The sequence below is a fragment of the Equus przewalskii genome, chromosome 1 (assembly GCF_037783145.1).
Source record: "Equus przewalskii isolate Varuska chromosome 1, EquPr2, whole genome shotgun sequence".
Taxonomy (NCBI): domain Eukaryota; kingdom Metazoa; phylum Chordata; class Mammalia; order Perissodactyla; family Equidae; genus Equus; species Equus przewalskii.
This window is the reverse complement of record NC_091831.1, coordinates 57,553,156-57,570,596: the sequence shown is the minus strand read 5'-3', so window position 1 is coordinate 57,570,596 and position 17,441 is coordinate 57,553,156. Positions and strand designations below refer to the sequence as shown.

The 17,441-nt window shown below is 38.2% G+C and overlaps 1 protein-coding gene across 2 annotated transcripts in view; it reads right to left on the bottom strand.

Moving 5' to 3' along the window:
• Positions 1–1,939: 1,939 nt before the first annotated feature.
• SUPV3L1 (Suv3 like RNA helicase) overlaps positions 1,940–17,441 on the bottom strand; it is a 31,084-nt gene continuing 15,582 nt past the window's right edge. The window contains exons 5-15 of one of the 2 annotated variants that reach the window (XM_008517671.2): positions 17,066–17,234; positions 15,338–15,449; positions 12,817–12,894; positions 10,891–10,982; positions 9,584–9,764; positions 8,941–9,034; positions 7,770–7,989; positions 6,230–6,310; positions 5,713–5,889; positions 3,076–3,224; positions 1,940–2,422 (exon numbers count right to left, since the gene is read on the bottom strand). In XM_008517671.2, coding sequence (XP_008515893.1) covers positions 1,987–2,422; positions 3,076–3,224; positions 5,713–5,889; positions 6,230–6,310; positions 7,770–7,989; positions 8,941–9,034; positions 9,584–9,764; positions 10,891–10,982; positions 12,817–12,894; positions 15,338–15,449; positions 17,066–17,234 — 1,789 coding nt within the window. In that variant the 3' untranslated portion in view covers positions 1,940–1,986. Of the gene's footprint in view, positions 2,423–3,075; positions 3,225–5,712; positions 5,890–6,229; positions 6,311–7,769; positions 7,990–8,940; positions 9,035–9,583; positions 9,765–10,890; positions 10,983–12,816; positions 12,895–15,337; positions 15,450–16,389; positions 16,559–17,065; positions 17,235–17,441 lie in introns of those variants that run through there. The other variant, XM_070564717.1, reaches the window with a different exon arrangement.

Genomic DNA, 17,441 nt, shown 5'->3' with positions numbered 1-17,441 from the left:
AGTCCATTCCCCATGTTGATACTCAGCTGAGTCCACAATAATCCAAGGAGGGCTTTCAGGTACGTACTTCAAAAGCTGTTAGAAAACTGCATGAAAAAAAAAAAGTTGTGTTTTAGAAAGGCTGAGAACACGACCTTAGTGAAATGTACGTCTGGAACTAAGCTGGCCAAGAAGCCCACAAAGGAAGATGTGACACGTCAAACTTGTCGCAGAAAAGGAAGATCCGGCCATTTTCATGGTGACGATTTTAAACACACTGCCGAGAATCATTCAGAGCCCTCCAAATATTTTTCCTTTTTTGTTTCAACTGGCTTCATCTTTCTTTAGTCTCTTCTGCCTGACCACAGAGCTCTCCCTCTCAGAAGAGAAAGGGGAAGGGGTGAACTATCTGCCAATGTCTAGAAACACTCTTTAGCTCAATGTTCAAGCAGCGCTTCCCTTTCGCACGCCCGCACCAACTCCTTTTGTCTGAGGCTTCACTAACATTTAACTTGCCTAAGTTTGTCTTATCTTCGACATACTAACTCGTCCTCAAACTCGAGAAAGCGGGAGAATTAACAACCCTCTCAGTGATGTACTTCATCACTTAAATACAAGGAGACCAAATCCATTATCCAGTTCAGTTCATGGGTATTTCTTGAGATCATCTGGGCAAGAATGGACTACGTCTGCTATGGTGTAAGTCACAGGCAAAAGCAAAGTCTTGAAGGTGAAGTTGCTCAAATGTAGAATATTAGAAGAAACATGCCCTTCCAGGCATTTCATTACTGTTTACTCACAAGCAAGGGAGAAATATAGTTAGTGCCACCTGTTCAGCCTTTATTTCCATGAAGGCAAAGGTTAAAAGAATAAAGATTGCCATCTGATATCATCTGAACTTTGAACTACTGAAGAAAAAGCCAGAGAGAGATGACTAGCTTGGCAAACTGGACTGTTCCCTTACCCAATTTCAACCAAATCAGGCTTAATCCCTAGTCTGAAGTCAGCCTCAATTTAGCAGTTGCTCAAGAAATTAGTTCAGTTCTTAGAATGACCTAAGAGCTCAATTCACAGCCCAGAATGAACCCAAAGCTTCAGGTTCATTCCTAAAACACTTCCTGTATACCAGGCCCTGTGCTAAACAGCATCTCATCACATTTAACCTCCGGAACAACTCGAGGTGGGCATCACTGTCCATCTTCTTCAGATGCGGAGACCAAGCCCCAGAGAGGGTAAGGTCACTGAGCCAGAAGTGATGGGAGCTGAACCCAGGTCTGTCCAGCTCCAAAGCCTATCAGACTGGCTTTCGGACATGGGAAGACCACCTACTCCATCTAAAATAGCCCACCACTACCACTTGTCACTTTCTTCCCTTATTCTACTTCTTTCTAGCATTTATCTCTGAAATTACATCCATTCATTTCACAAAGACTGAATGTGCTTCTACTATCTTCCAAGCACTGCAGATCCAGCAGTGAACTAACAAACAACAATCTCTGCCTCCACTAAGCTGACATTATTTATTTGTTAACTTATTCCTGTCTGTCTCATATCAAAATATAATCTCCATGAGGGCAGGAACATTATCTGTCTCGCTTACTGCCTATTTCCAGCACCTAGAACAGCCTTTGATACACAAGTGCAATAGACAGCAAGGTGTGTCAAAGAATTCCATCGATGACATCCTCAGCAAAGGGGCAGGAAACTGGTCAAAACAACTCACTACATTGATTTTATTCCCGTGCAGAGTTCCTTATAGAGCGCTGTGTTAGTGCTATACCACAAACAGCCATTATATAAAGTTTTAAATAAAATCTCTAAGACATTCTGTTATTTTACAAATGTTGAAACAAACAGCAGTTTAGTCATCTTTAAGAGTTAATTTTTCTGGGCAAAAAAACTCAAATAAACCAGTATGCCACAATATCATAGCAGGCAGTAAATGTACATGAGGAAAAGAGGATTTTAAAATAGATTTTTATTTGCAAAAATATAAATAAAATAGAACTAATCTGAATCAGGTTCCTTCTTCTTTCTTCTTGTCCCTTTTGAGTAAGTCCCAGATTCCGTTATTTCTTTGCCATGCTCAGTTCGTTGTGTCAACCACTCTTTTTCTAGCTGTTTCAGCATGTCTGCAGTGAGGAGTCCTTGCTGAACCAATCTGGAAGCAAGGGACTTCTCTCCTGCATGGGGGCCGGGTGGCTCAGCAGCTTTACTCCCGGAAGTTTTGGTACTGCGTGTTCTTCTAGCTTGACTCTTTAAGGCGCCTGACAAACGGGACTGGCTCTCTGTTGACAAGCTCTCCAAATTCAACAGCTTATGTGTCTCTGAAATTTTAATCAGTTTGGTGATGTTGTGCACACCATCTTGGATAATGCCATCTAGCTCTTTCTGGAGGTCTCGAACAAAGCTGGCATCTGGAAACATATCTATAAATCGGTAGCTGGGAAAAAGACATATTACATTATAGCAACAGCTCTTATCGCAGTTGTTGAACTACTCTCGACGACATAACTACACCTTGGCACTGATTAATTCCAAATATTCTGTTTTTGCAAACTCTGTCCAGTGACTTTGCTCAACCTTTATTTCTGCCCCAATACACTAAGGAACATGTCTTTATGAGTGGGTCTTCACTCGTATCTTAAGTGATTCCAAGATGCTCCCCAGTGGGACATGCCCCTTCTTTGAGAATCACAACCTAGAGCAGTACCTCTCACATGTTAACATGCAAATAAATCACCTGAGGATCTTGTTAAAACGCAGAATTTGATTAAGTCTGGGGTGGGCCTGATACTCTAGCTCTAACAAGGCCCCAGGTGCTACCGATGCTTTTGGTCCAGGGCCCACCACTTGTGTAGCACGCCTCTAGAGACCCTCCCCACCTGCCTCATCTTAACCAGAATCATACAAACTCCTCACGTCATTTTTGGAATGGGCATAAACCAGGCTCAACTGTCTCAATGGAGAATAAACATAATATAGAGCGCCCTGCAAACAGGTGCCTAATTTGAAAGAGCAACAGATCATTCATAAAACCTTTGATTTGCCATATTACTTAGAAAAATTAGAATACATAAAGGAAAAAGTTGGTACCTCAGCCACAGGTAAAGATCCAAGACATCATGGACAGCTTCAAGATCCATGAGGTCTTTAATATTCTTAGGTGGAAGTAATGGCCATTTAATATACCGGCGCAACCAAGAGAAGGTCAGGGGCTCATTCCTGCTAAACTGCCTGGCAAACTGAGAGAAACAGAAGAGTTTGGTAAAAGAATCAGAATTCACTTCAGTCTGTGATTAGGAAAAAAAAAGAAAGCACAACAAAATATTAACTGTGGGTGTATTTCAATAGGCAGGCTGGTTTCTTTCCTTCTTTATACTTTTCTATATTTTTAAGGACATTTAATACTTTATATAGGTACTTTTTTTTTAAAAAAAAAGGATGATTTCCTTCTTTTTCCAAAACCAGGGCAATAATACGTGCATCAGAAGTTGTACAAGAACTAACTTTCCAGGGCCTGAGCCTATGAACATTTCACCTTCTAAGTTCAGGGCAGACTGTACCTCAAGACTCTCATTTCTATCCCTTCATGTGATAGTCCCATAACCTCAAACATGAGCTTAATCTTCTGTATCTTGTTAATGTCCTCTTTTATTACACAGAAACTCTTTGAGGTGGCTTGATGCAAGGTTGGTCATGAGTCACTCAAACTAGTAAAGAAACAGAGTCTGGTTTTGGCCAAGTCACCACTCTGTGCTTCAGCTTTCTCATCAATACCATAAGACCACCATCCCTCCTTCTTGAATCACAAGACACTGTTGGAGAATGTGCTTTGAAAACCATGCTGCCCCCTCGACACTGCTGGGCATGATTACACATCACAATACACTATAGGAGGCAGGAACACAAACCATATAAGACCTCTCAGGCAAGAGTTTAAAATCTTTAGCTTCAACAATAAGCTGATTTCAAATGGCTCAATTCCTGATTATGGAAAATTCTCTCTAAACGTTTAACTTAAGCAAGGCCAATACTTTAGAGAGGCAAGGCAGTTTTAGAACATTTGTGGTTAAATAATGTTATGATTTTATTAAATTCAGTCTGGTGCATTCTGCTAAGTTTAATAAATATCAAGTAGGATAGTCATGAAGGATGGAAATGTGACCATGCTAAATAAGCAGGACATGCCAAACGCAAGTTCTCTGATAAAGGCAGTGTCTTTAATATTTTTGGCCAACACTAGCGGAAGCCCAAAATGGAAAAAAGGTAAGTACAGAGCTGCCTAGAGAGGGGGAGGGAGAGATGCCCATCTATGCAGATACCTCCATCCAGCAGCCAGCCCTAAAGGAGCTCCGTGGAGCACAGTTTCAAAACAATTGTCCTAGGAGGCATCAGAGGCCATCAATGGAATTGAGCTTTTTTATAGTTCAGTAATAATGGAGATCAAGAAAAAAGGAAATACCTCTAGATTTCACATTCTAACCTGTAAACAGAACACATAAGCAACTGTTGACCTGTACTGCTTCGGACTCCTTACTCCTTAGTAAAATGCTTCTGCTTCATCAGAATGGCTGCTTAAAGGATGGTGTAAACAGAGTCAGGGCCATGCACTCAAGCTCCACGCAGGTCAGTTTACAGCATTTAAGCCTTTGTCACAAAAACTTCAACCTTATGCTAGCTAGCTCTCTCACAAATGCCAGCTCTAAGAAATATATTTTCTAGGTAAATATCTGGCCGTAGAACACCTCTAAGACATATTTAGGGAAAAAGAAGGCAAATTGCAGAACAATTCATTATAATGAGAAAACACCCACACAACAAAACTAGAATTTCTACACATACACGCACGCAGGCAAATACAACAGAAAAGGTCTGCAAAGATACACACAAACTGACAGTAGTTACATCAGAGGACTGATATTGGGGGTGGTAGCCCAATTTAATCTATCTGTAATGTTTCAATTTTGTGCAAAGAGAAAGTATTTATGTATTAATTATGTAATTTAAAACATAAATTTAGACACGGAGTTGATAAGAACAGAGCTGGTATGTAGAATGCTAAGGTCTATAGAGAAGACGGCAGCAAAACTACAATAATAAGATAGGAAAAGATCCAAAGAGGGGAGCTTTGGGATTAGTGGGGTGAGGAGCGCACTCCAAGCAGAGGCAATAGGGTGAGCACAGGCCCAGAGAGGGGAGAGAACACAGCGGGGCCTGCAAGTTCGGCTTCCATTGCCCTTCCCTGGCCCCTTTGTTTGGGTGAATCCTGTGCTTCTCAGAAGTCAGAGATTTGTATCCTGACCCAAATGAGTTAAAAGGAAAGGGGCTGGAACCTTGGCACCGAAGCCCAGGTGAAACAGCAATCTCTGGGGCAGTGTCTTGGAGTTAAGAAAACGGAGCACTATTCCACTGCTAATCCCTAACCCCCCTCCCTTCCAAAAAGTTACCAACAGCAAAGAACAGAGACCCCCGTCCTTCGAAAAGATTGTGATTATCTTTGTTTCAGCTTCTTCACAAAGGCTACCATATAAGCTCAAATACAAGGCAAGAGTTCACCTTTCCTCAAAAAGTTATCCTTCAGAAATAAAAGCCACTTTATATTTAAGTTCTTCCATAGTATTTCATATTAAAGGGTGCTCTCCGATTGTTTTATTTTGAATAACAAAGTATTGTTTGGGGAAAATGCATCAACCTGAAACAACTCAAAATATCATAGAGATAAAGGCTCACCTGTAATAATGACGAGCAGACAAAAGGCTGCTTCTTGTTGATAGGGGCTGTGCAGAAAACATACCGCACTCGCAGACTTAATGGAATGTGCTGGATTAATTCTGCAGAAAATTTAAAATCATCCATATTGCAGACAAAATACTGCCCATCAACTTGTGAAAAGTCTACAAAAATATCCTGGGGGGAAAACAGATAAATTACTGGACTAATTGGGCATGAATAAAGCACTCATGTCTACAAAAGACAACCTCTTGAATCCATAACAGACTCAGAAAGCCTGCTGAATTCACTGCCTCAAGCTAAAAGACGCCCCCACAGCCTTCCCAACCTGAGATACACAGAACTGCTTAGGAGAAAAGTCCCAGATTGTGAGACAAAGTTTTCACTTTCAAGACAAACTTCATAAATAGCAACTTCACTAAAACAGACTATCCAGTCATGCTCACAAAGTTAACTGGTAATTGTCTGGCATATCAACATTTTTAGAAAAGAGATTTAGAAGTGAGTTTCTACTTACAATGAGATTAGAAAGCGTTGTGTCAGGGAGATGGTAGGCAAACATTTCAATCTGTTCAGCAGTTGGATGAAGACCAGCTGCCTTTAGTAAAAGAAAAAACAACCTTAAGCTTATTTTTTTTTAAAAAAAGGATAAGTTTTCTTGTTATTTCAAGATAAAGTCTATATTCAGGCTAAGCTGTCATCAAATGAATTAAATGACAAGAATTTGAGTAAAATAGAGAAAGCATCATTATTGTACTATTTATTAGCAATGAGGAAGACTGATGAGATGATTTAATAACACTACATATATTAGTTATATATAAACTGTTTATTTTAGTTATATTTCTAAAATATATGATGATCTGACAGAGTACCAAAAATGCTTTTCAGGGTCTCAATTCTCTCTACTGAACAAAAACGAACAAGGAAAAACCTAACAGGGCAATAAAACTAACATACGTACATGAGTCTAAACTGGAGGTCAGTTATCTCTTTAACAGTATACTGCAGTGTTAAGAAATGCCTACAGGTAAGTATAAGCAAGAAAAAAGAGAGAATGGAAAAAAGAAAGAGGAGAGGACAGACATAGGAGTCATGGGAAGGAGAAAGAGCACAAGAAATGAGGTTCAGAGGAGGGAAATGGGGTGAGTCATTATCAACTGCACTTTCTTTTTTTGGAGGAAGATTAGCCCTGAGCTAACATCTGCCGCCAACCCTCCTCTTTTTGCTGAGGAAGACTGGCCCTGAGCTAACATCTGTGCCCATCTTCCTCTACTTTATATGTGGGACACCTGCCACAGCATGGCTTGACAAGCAGCGTGTTGTAGGTCTATGCCTGGGATCCGAACTGGTGAACCTGGGCCACCAAAGTGGAGTGTGTGACCTTAACTGCTGTAGCACTGGGCGGCCCCTATTAACTGCACTTTTAACAAAAGCAACAGAAATGATTTCAACCACAGCTTTCCTCCAGGAACTTTTCCTTACATTATCTCATTTATAGTCCTTTTTACCTAGGGTCACTGAAAAATTAGATGAGCCATGTTAAGTGAATTTTCCAGGCAACTTTAAATTGTAACAGTTAGTTTGTTTAAAACAGTATACTTCTGCCTCATTAACTACACTAACCAAAATTTAACCTTGTCCTTACTGGCTCGAAGTTGTATTGCTTAGTGCTGTTTTTGTCCCACACTCAAGGGTTTCTTCTACATTCAAGCTTCTGGCACTTTTTCAGTCAGCTGACATAGCTGTGTGCCCACCTGAAGCAACTGTGCCCGTCTCCACCCACTGCTAGATTATACGAAGAACTAAAGGAAAATCAGGTTTACTAAACTTGTTTAATCTGGATCTGTCACTTGCATACCATTCTCTGACCAAGCAGAGTCTGTGACTCTCCAAAGCAATAAAGTAGGGCTTTCTCAACATGATTTTCATGGTGCAAAATTTTCTTCCCTTGTGTCTGTTTTCAGCTGTCTGAGGCAAGAGTCTGGAAGGTAGGTAAAGGAAGGATTGACGGTCCTCCACCACAGGGAGGAAGTAATTAACATGTTACACCTTACCCTTATAGGATCCACAGGCCTATTCAAAATTTCCCTTAATAAATTGAGGTCTTCTCGATTCATTGTTGTAACCTCTCCTTCTTTAAATTTCGAACTGAATCTACCAGCTCTGCCAGCAATCTGCAAAGCTTGAGAGGTGGTGATTGGTTCTATTTCTTTCTCTCCCTTTTCATTGATACTGGGCTTTATAAGGGAGTAAAAAATAATTCTTCTTATGCTCCTGAAATAGAAATAAAAGTGATCTCACAGACTGCGATGTGAAAAACCCTCCATCATCTGGGTCACTGCAGAAATGCTCACTCCGATTCTAGTTTAGGTCTACTTGCAATCTTGCCCACTATTTACAAAATAAGGAAAAGAGGTTTGTTGGTAATTCTTTTTCTTCCCTTTAAAGAGTATTGTTTAACAACTGTGTAAATTTACTAGAAATCATCAAATTAACATTTACAACAGTCAAGGGTAAATAGTATGGAAATTATACCTCAATAAGACTATAGAAAATAACTTTTTTACAAATAAGCTACATAGTTTGTTCTCAGATTGTTTTTTTTTTCCCCTGCTTTTTCTCCCCAAATCTCTCCAGCATACAGTTGCATATTTTAGGTGTGGGTCCTTCTAATTGTGGCATGTGGGACGCCACCTTGCATGGCCTGATGAGCCGGTGCCATGTCCATGCCCAGGATTCAAACCGGTGAAACCTGGGGCCACCAAAGTGGAGCCCACGAACTTAACCACTTGGCCAAGGGACTGGCCCCCTCAGATTGCTTCTCAAAGTTGGCTGCCATTAATGGCTTTGAATAGTTCTTTGATTCATATAGATGCCTTCATTCCCCAGAGAGGAATATTTAGGCTTAATACTATTACCCCTAGAGATAATGGTTAGCCCCACATGCATAACAGACCCTCCACACTTGTTGACTGAGAAACCGAAAATAAAGTGAGGTAACCTAACAGGTTAGCAGTGGTAAGGAGCAGCACTCAAAAATCCTAGTGCTACGAGATATTTTCTTTTTATTCCCTCAACAGCTGTAAGCAAAATAAATCTCAGATCTATACTAAAATACCCATTCTCCTAAATCAAAGTGTTTAGTCATTCTAATACCAGTTAGAAATTTTTTAATTGCCATCTAAGCCACTGAATATCCATAATTATTAAAAACAAATGACTTACAAATTAAGTCCCATGCCAATTGCATCTGTAGCAACCAGGATTTTGCATGGATCATCAGGATCATTAAACTTTTTTGCTTGAGCAAGTTTGGTCCCTAAAATAAGAACAGTTTATGTTAAATCAGCGTTCTCAATCTCTTACTACACTACACTACGTATATCTCGGAAACCCTCATTTTTATGCAAGAAACTCTTATTGTTTTAAACTTATTTCTTCATATCCTCAAAAAACCACTTATCCTTTATTTCCACTCCTTTAAATAATCCCATATAGAGCAACACAATTCCCCACCACATTAGTCTTAGCATTTCTGAGGACACTTATTAACAGATTTCAGGACTACAACCTGAAGAATATTACCAAGTTCAAATTTTAATGACATCTCTATAAGAAAATCATCAGCTCAACATTTAAAATATAGTCTAACAATAACAGCAAATAACAAGAGCTATCAATAATTAAAATATTTCTATGCCCACCAAGATGAATTAGTGAAATATTTCTTCTACATGACCTATAACAAATTACTAATATATCAAGCAACCTAATTCAATATCTTTTATGGTGTTTTCTACACATATCTCAACATAAATGGCAAAAATAGGAGATTTCATATCCTATCATGATGAAAGCCAATAATTACCAGGTGGGAGGCTGCCATATATAACAGCTGATTCCAATCCCCGAATTTCAATCTGCCGACTCACAGAATAAATATCATTCTTGCTAAAACAGACAATGCAGTCCCCAGGTCGAAGGTTGTCTAAAGATTCTAGCGCATGGTCCAGCACAGTAATGGGGGTAAGCCTCTTATAGGTTCGAACCTACAATAAAGACATGATTTGTAAAATACCACACCTAACTCAACTTCTTGTAATTAATAGAGTGAAAAACTTGCAAAGCAATCAAGAGTAGCTAAAAACCTGAGAAGATCCCATGTTTTTCAAGAGAAAAATATTTATTTTGAAATTATAAATGTTACCATCAGTTTTCACTGGTATTTGTAAATGAATAAAACGTTAAAAAGATCAGGTCTGATGAGGATTGTTCCAGTTCTAGACTTCTGTGATTTGCTTAAGAACACAAAGTTAATAACAGCAAAGCCCAGACTAGAACCCAGAATTTCTTCCACTACATTCCATTATCGCTCGCTGAAAGCTGAGCACAAAACTAAGGTAACAGACCAATTTAAAAATATTTCTTGGGGCCGGCCCCGTGGCCGAGTGGTTAAGTTCGTGTGCTCCGCTTCGGGGGCCCAGAGTTTCACCAGTTCAGATCCTGAGCGTGGACATGGCACCGCTCATCAGGCCATGTTGAGGTGGCATCCCACACGCCACAACTAGAAGGACCCACAACTAAAATACACAACTATGTACTAGGGGGATTTGGGGAGAAAAAGCAATTAAAAAAAAAAAAGATTGGCAACAGTTGTTAGCTCAGGTGCCAATCTTTAAAAAAAAAATCTCTTATTATAGAACTCTGGCAAAGAAAATGAAAGCAGGATGAAAAGGAAACTAGTTACTTCCTCCTACTCTAGCAATTTAAGAACGAGATACAAACTATCTCTAGCAATTAGATGGATATCAAAGGCCCCAATATCTGATATCTAAGACTTTGAAAACCACAACCTTTTGCTGAGCCTCAAACTTCCAACCTTACTGATTTATTTAATTCTAAGGAGATCTGCTCAAACTCCAAAAGCTTTTATCATGAGAAGATGAAGCACCTCCTTCCTGCACTTTTGGAAGACTTAGGGTGTGATGGCCACTCTGTCAGAACTTCAAATCGTAAGGTTCAACCAAGTGTGTATGATCTAGCCAACTACGAGGAAACAAAGCTTTCTTTTCATTTAAGTTCTGATTTTGCCACTACCTGGGGCCTATGAAGCCACTGCCTGGGTACTGGGCTATTTGCTATGCACCCTTGAGAACAAAGCACATAATCTGGTACCTCCACTTCCTCCCCAGTTGTGTACATAAGCTCAGTAACCAGGTCAATAGCAGCAGATTCTCCACACAAGTGGACTTCTTCAGCACAGAGTCCTGTTAAATACAAAATAGGGATTTTTTTTTTTTTAATTTTAAAGATAAAAAATTAAACATGCAACACTTTACATAGCAAAAATACTTAAAGTTTGCTTACCTACTGGTTTACAACTTTACAAGTGTTTTCATAAATATTATCTCTTTGATTCAAACCTCAAAACAACAACCTTCTAGTGGGCAAAGATTATCTACATTTGTATAAATTTCAGGGCTTTTAAATTACTTTGGCCAAGGTTTTGAGTGTACTAGAGGGTGAAGCCAGTCAGGACCAGAACCTGCAAACTGATGGATAGTACTGAACATTAGACCCATCTTGTGGCTTTCAAATTAGGCTCCATGGACTCACTGAGGTGCCTCAAGAGACTGGGGGCTGGTGGGCAGAAGAACCTCCAGGCTCCTTACTCCTCAGCAGATCCACTTTCATCTGTTTTACATTACAGGCTTCAATGCATACTCTTTGAAGAAAGAGTTCAGCTATTTGTTTTTAAATGTGACAACACCTGCCCCACAACATGCTGATCAAAAATTCACTCCAATATCAAGCAGTAGAAACATTCCTTCACGTTCCTGGACCTCAAAAACTTCATTCCCAGTAGCCTATCCTAAAGAAATAATAAAATAAATAAATAGAAAGCTATGGCCACAAACATCTTTACTGCAGCATTATTAATAAGAGGGAAAATGTTCAACGCTATGGAACAAATTACAGCACAACTCTTCAATGGAGAACATGTAATATTAATATGTGGTGTGAAAAAAAAGTATGAAACAATAGAACTGAAAAAGAGCAAGATACATAATTATATATATTCACAAAATACCATACGCATGAGAAAAAGACTGGCATGAAATACCAAAATATTAATAGTGGTTGTTTAAATATGGTGAGATTTGAACATTTTAACTTTAACTAAATGGTTATGCTAATTTTATAATAGGAAAAATGGACTTCCCCCTACTAAAATAATATTTAGAAAATAAAAACTCACACTTAGCTGACTTTTTTGTTTGATTTGTGTTAAAAAGAGAGGACCTAGCTGGCTCTCTTTGGCAATGTCAAGCAGATAAATGCATCTCAGTGCACATGTTAAAAGGCATAGGTTTTATAGCATTAAGACCACCAACCTAATACATGCACCCCTATGTTCATTGTAGCATTATTCACAATAGCCAAGACTTGGAAGCATCCTAGGTGCCCATCAAGAAATAAATGGATAAAGAAGATGTGGTATATATACACAATGGAATACTACTCAGCCATAAAAAAAAAAGATGAAATCTTGCCATTTACAACAACATGGATGGACCTTGAGGGTACTATGCTAAGCAAAATAAGTTAGAGGAAGAAAGTCAAATACTGAATGATCTCACTCATAAATAGAAGATAGAAACAACAACAGGGCCAGCCCCAGTGCCCTAGTGGTTAAGTCTGGCATGCTCTGCTTCAGGGCCCTGGGTTCTGTTTCCAGGCATGGATCTACACCACTCCTGTCAGTAGCTATGCTGTGGTGGCGGCTCACATACAGAAAGAGGAAGATTAGTAGCAGCTGTTAGCTCAGAGTGAATCTTCCTCAGCAGATGACAACAACAACAAACAACAACAAATATAGAGAAGAGATCGGATTGGTGGTTACTAGAAGGGAGGTGGGGAGGGAGGAGGGCAAAAGGGGCTGATCAGGTACATGTGTGTGGTGATGGACGGTAATTAGTCTCTGGGTAGTGAACATGATGTAAATCTACACAGAAATCAAAATATAATGGTGTATACTTGAAATTTATATAATGTTATAAACCAATGTTACCTCAATTAAAAAAAAAAAAGACCACCAACCTAGAAGTGCTCTGGTCCAGGCCCATCCTCTGGCTGGATCTTTAATCATTTGAATTTCATCAATCACAGCTACTTCATCTTAAAATAAAAAGTTATCATGAGCAATACAATCTACTCAAATAGTATTATAAATAAATTACACCACCAAAATTCAAGCTTTCAACACTACTATAATCATCATCATTGTTCACTAAGTGTTTCTTTTCTGGCAGGCTTGTTCTAAGTACTTTACAATTATAACTCATTTAATCCTCACAACAAACCTATGAAGTAAGTATCATCATCTCCATTTTACAGAAGAATAAACTGAGGCCCAGAGAAGTTAAGTCACTGGCCCACATACGCAGTATGTGCAGTTAGTAAGATCTAAAAACATGAAATTCAAACCCAGGCCATCTAGCTCCAAAGCCCACACTCTCAACCACTCTACGGCACTCACTGCCTCCCAAATCGAGCAGGTTCATGTGGCCTATTTTCTGCAATCTCAGAGGCAGCCTGGAGAATCTACCTGGTAAGAACTAACCCACCTACTGAGTAGTAGAAGAAGGTATCTATGCTTCCAGGAACAAGAAGCAGATAACCCTGCAGCAGACGAAGCATCTCTACCACAGGAACCCCGCTGGGTGTCAGGAGCAGAAAGCTGAGTAGGAAGCGTAATTCCCTGAGCTCCAGCTACACTCATTCTTAGGGGTTTTAAGCTCATCACTATAGGAAAAATTAGTGCTTCGTTTTATTTTATAATGCCAAAATGTTTCCAAACACATTATTTTATTCTCTTTAAGTCATATAAATTATATTTTAATTTTCTCCCCAAAATACCAAGGAGTTGGAAGGGCACGTTAAAAAAAAAATTTAATATGCCTGCAATGACATTTATGAAACAAAAGAAAGCTAACTTTAACTGAAAAAGCATCAGATTAAAAATTACTTATCACACTTGGGTATACACAAACAAGATTAGAAAGAGGGGGCAGAAGAGGGAATTTTGATTTATAAACTTCCGTGCTATTTGAATTTTTACAGTGTGTTACTTTTATATTAAATTAATTTTTTAAAAACTATCCATTTACTCAGAAAGTTAAGATAAAATGAAAAAAAACAAGATACCAAATAGTACATAATACATAATCCTTATGTTATTTAATACCACACTCACGATGCACACATAAGTATATGAATACACAATACGAATACAAAGAAAAAGTCTGGAAAATGTCCACCCCAGGGTTAACATTTGTTGATTCTGGGTGGGTGGGATTGGGAGATCATGTATTTTTTTTCTTCTCTTTGCATTTTTATATTTTCTACAATGAAGATATGACTGCTGATATAATAAGAAAAAACAATTTTCACTTAAAATATTTTAAAACTACTTAAATAGAAGTTCATTGAAGTGATGTATATAATAGTGAGAAACTTTAAACAACCTAAATATCCTTTAATAGGGGAATGAATAATTTTACTCATAAGATGGAATACTATATAACAGTTTAAATGAATAAATTTGAGAGATATATAAAAAACAAGACTAGATCTAAAAAGGTATAGAATGAAAAGCAAGTTGTGGAACAATACAACATGATAATCATACAAAGGTTTTAAAACATACAATCTATAGTATTCATAGGTAATATAGATCAATGATATAAAAAAAGGCAGGAAAGATACACAAAATATTTGACCGCAGTTAGATCAAGAGGGGAGAGGAACTGAACGAGGGAGTGATAGAGAGGAAACTTCATACGTGTTAACATTTTAGTTCTTTTAATAGAAAAAGGGAAAGAATATTCAAACACTGATAAAAAAAAAAATGGCAAGCAATAGGATATATTGGAGTAAACGAGGAAGCCATTTGGTGTAAAGCTAATTTGGCCTGACCTTGTTTTTTGCAAAAGGGCCTGAAGCGGCCATTGAGCATGCATTGTATATCTGCTTTAAGCATTTGCTCCATCCCAAAGACAAGAACAAACCCCCTTAGGATAAAGGTACAACTTCCCCCACATTAGCATTTTCTTAAGGATAAGCAGCTTTCCCTAGACTAGGAATCGATTGCCGTGCCCACCTGTGACCACTCAGCTCTGAGACAAGAGACCCGCTACTTGCTGTGTCCATCAATTGCTGTGCCAGCTAGGCAATCTCATGACTATTATAAAAGGGACACTTCAATCATTTGTCATACATGCTCTTTGATGGTGTATAACCACTCTGTACACCCCCATTTCTTTGGAGTGCTCATTCCTTTGTGGAAGGACTCTCCAGGCTGTACGGTCCTCACATCTGCCTCATAATAAACTCACCCCAACTTGGATTTATAAATTGGTTATGGATTATTTGTGTTGACAATGCAAACAAGACAGAGTCCGGCATTTATTAGTGGTGGTAGGTACTGGGTATTTATCGTACTATTCTCTTCTTTGTCCCAATTTAAAAATTTTTTCACAATAAAAAACACATTTCATATGTTCACACATGTTTTAAAATAAAAAAAATCATAAGGTTTTTTTAAATGGCATATACATACAAGGAGTTGTAACGCTACACATTTCAACAGTACAAGCCACATGGGCAGCCTGTTTCCCATCTGGCTCTACTGTCACACGCTCTTCACCTGTTACCAAGTCACATGGCACACCCTAGGATGACACAAAGAAACCTGAAATTATTTCCACTTAGAAAACAAGTTTTGGATGATTAATAGAGTATTCTCTCCATTACCAACAAATTTATTTGTCTAATAGCTGAAACAAAATATAACCGATTTTTTAAAAAAGTTTTTTATAAAAAATAAAATAAAAGCCACTCTCTTACATAACTAGGTAAACTTGGAAACATCTCAAATCAGCCAAATTCTCAGGTAACAAAAGCATGAGAAATTGCAGCAGTTTCACTTTTTAACTGTACATTTCTGCACTATTTCAGTTCATTAAAATAAAATGAACACGAATTGCTTCTATATTCAAGAAGAATATTATAAATAAAATTTAAGAATGTAAGGATCTAAGATAATTCCTTGAGAAGGACCAACATCAATGCTACAGTATAGTAGAGTGATCAACCACCCCAGTTTGCCCAGGACTGAGGGGTTTCCCAGGAGGAAGGACTTTTGCTGTTTAATCTGGGAGACTCCAGGCAAACTGGGACAAGTGGTCTCCCTGGTGGCCTGAAACTAAGCAGGAGGAAACATCAGACACATCCAAACTGAGTGACAGTTTAAAACACAACTGACCTGTAGTCTTCCAAAATGTAAAGATTATGACAAAGAAAGACTGAGGAATTGTTTCAGATTAATGGAAACTAGAGATATGACAACAAAATACAGTGTGAATCCTGAACAGAATCTCAGGGAGAAGGGAAGTAGCAGAGGTGTTGCTATTGGACAACTGGCAAAATTTGAATATAGACTGTGGATTAAATAATAGTATTTGATCACTATTAAACATCCTGCTTCAGATAAATATCCTGTGGTTATGTAAAAGGAAGTCTTTGTTCTGAAAGCATTTATGGATAAGAGGGCATTATGTATGCAAATTACACAAATTTTTCAGAACAAAAAAGAGAATGCAAATTACCTACCAAAACTGGTTAATTTCACATTATAAAGTCATAATAAAACAATGAACCAAAATGTGGCCCATTTAGTGAAATAATGCCTCAGATCACAGGGCATGTAGTCCTTTACAGGTCTGAAAAGGTGGCTTCAGTCTTTATCATTAGTTCTAGTAGATAGCATCAGAGGTCTAATCTAAAAAAGGTAAATTAACAGAGTAGTGGTTAATTCTGAGGAGGCAAAGGAGGAGTTCAAAGGGAGTTCCAACTAAATCAGTATTTTATTTCTTAAAAAAACATAAAACAAGTATGCCAAAATGTTAGAATCTGATGGGAGTTGGGTAGTGGGCTCAGGTTATTTGTATGTTATTCTCTGCATTTCTCTGTATATGTGAAATTTTCTGTAATGTTGTATTTCACTCATTCTAATACACACATTTTTTCACATTTTAGTATCTCTGAAATCAGGATACATCTTAACAATTGATGGCATATCAGAGTTCAGTTAGCAGCATCTTTTTCTTTCTCAGTTGTACATAAAATAATGGTACGTCTCACAACTGATGGCTGCTTAGATGCAACGAAATATGGCAATTTTTGTTAATGGTAAATTACTACACATACACCCCACCCTCCACTTCACTCTGTCCCCAGCCCACTCCCATTAACAAGAAAAAGAGCGAATATTTGGTAATATACTGACAGCCGCATTACTCTTTTCGAAGATCTCATGTGCCAGTAATTTTAAAGGGCCACAGTACACTCCAGATTTTGCTGATAAGTATTTCTGAATTGCATGATAAGTCTTTCCACTGTTTGTGGGGCCTGAATGGAATATTATCTTCCGCTGTATGGCTCTGGCTTCTGGGTACCTAAAACATGAGTAGGTAAATAGCTTAATCTCATTAACCTCAAAATCCATCCTGGCAAAGGTATCAATTAAAAAAAATTCCAATGAAACATCCTCTTAACATTCACAAGATAGCATCTTTGAAAAACTAAATTAAATGAGTTTCATTTCCATGCTAAAATAATGACTGCTTTCCAAGAATGACATTTACTAACTAGAGGACAGAAAA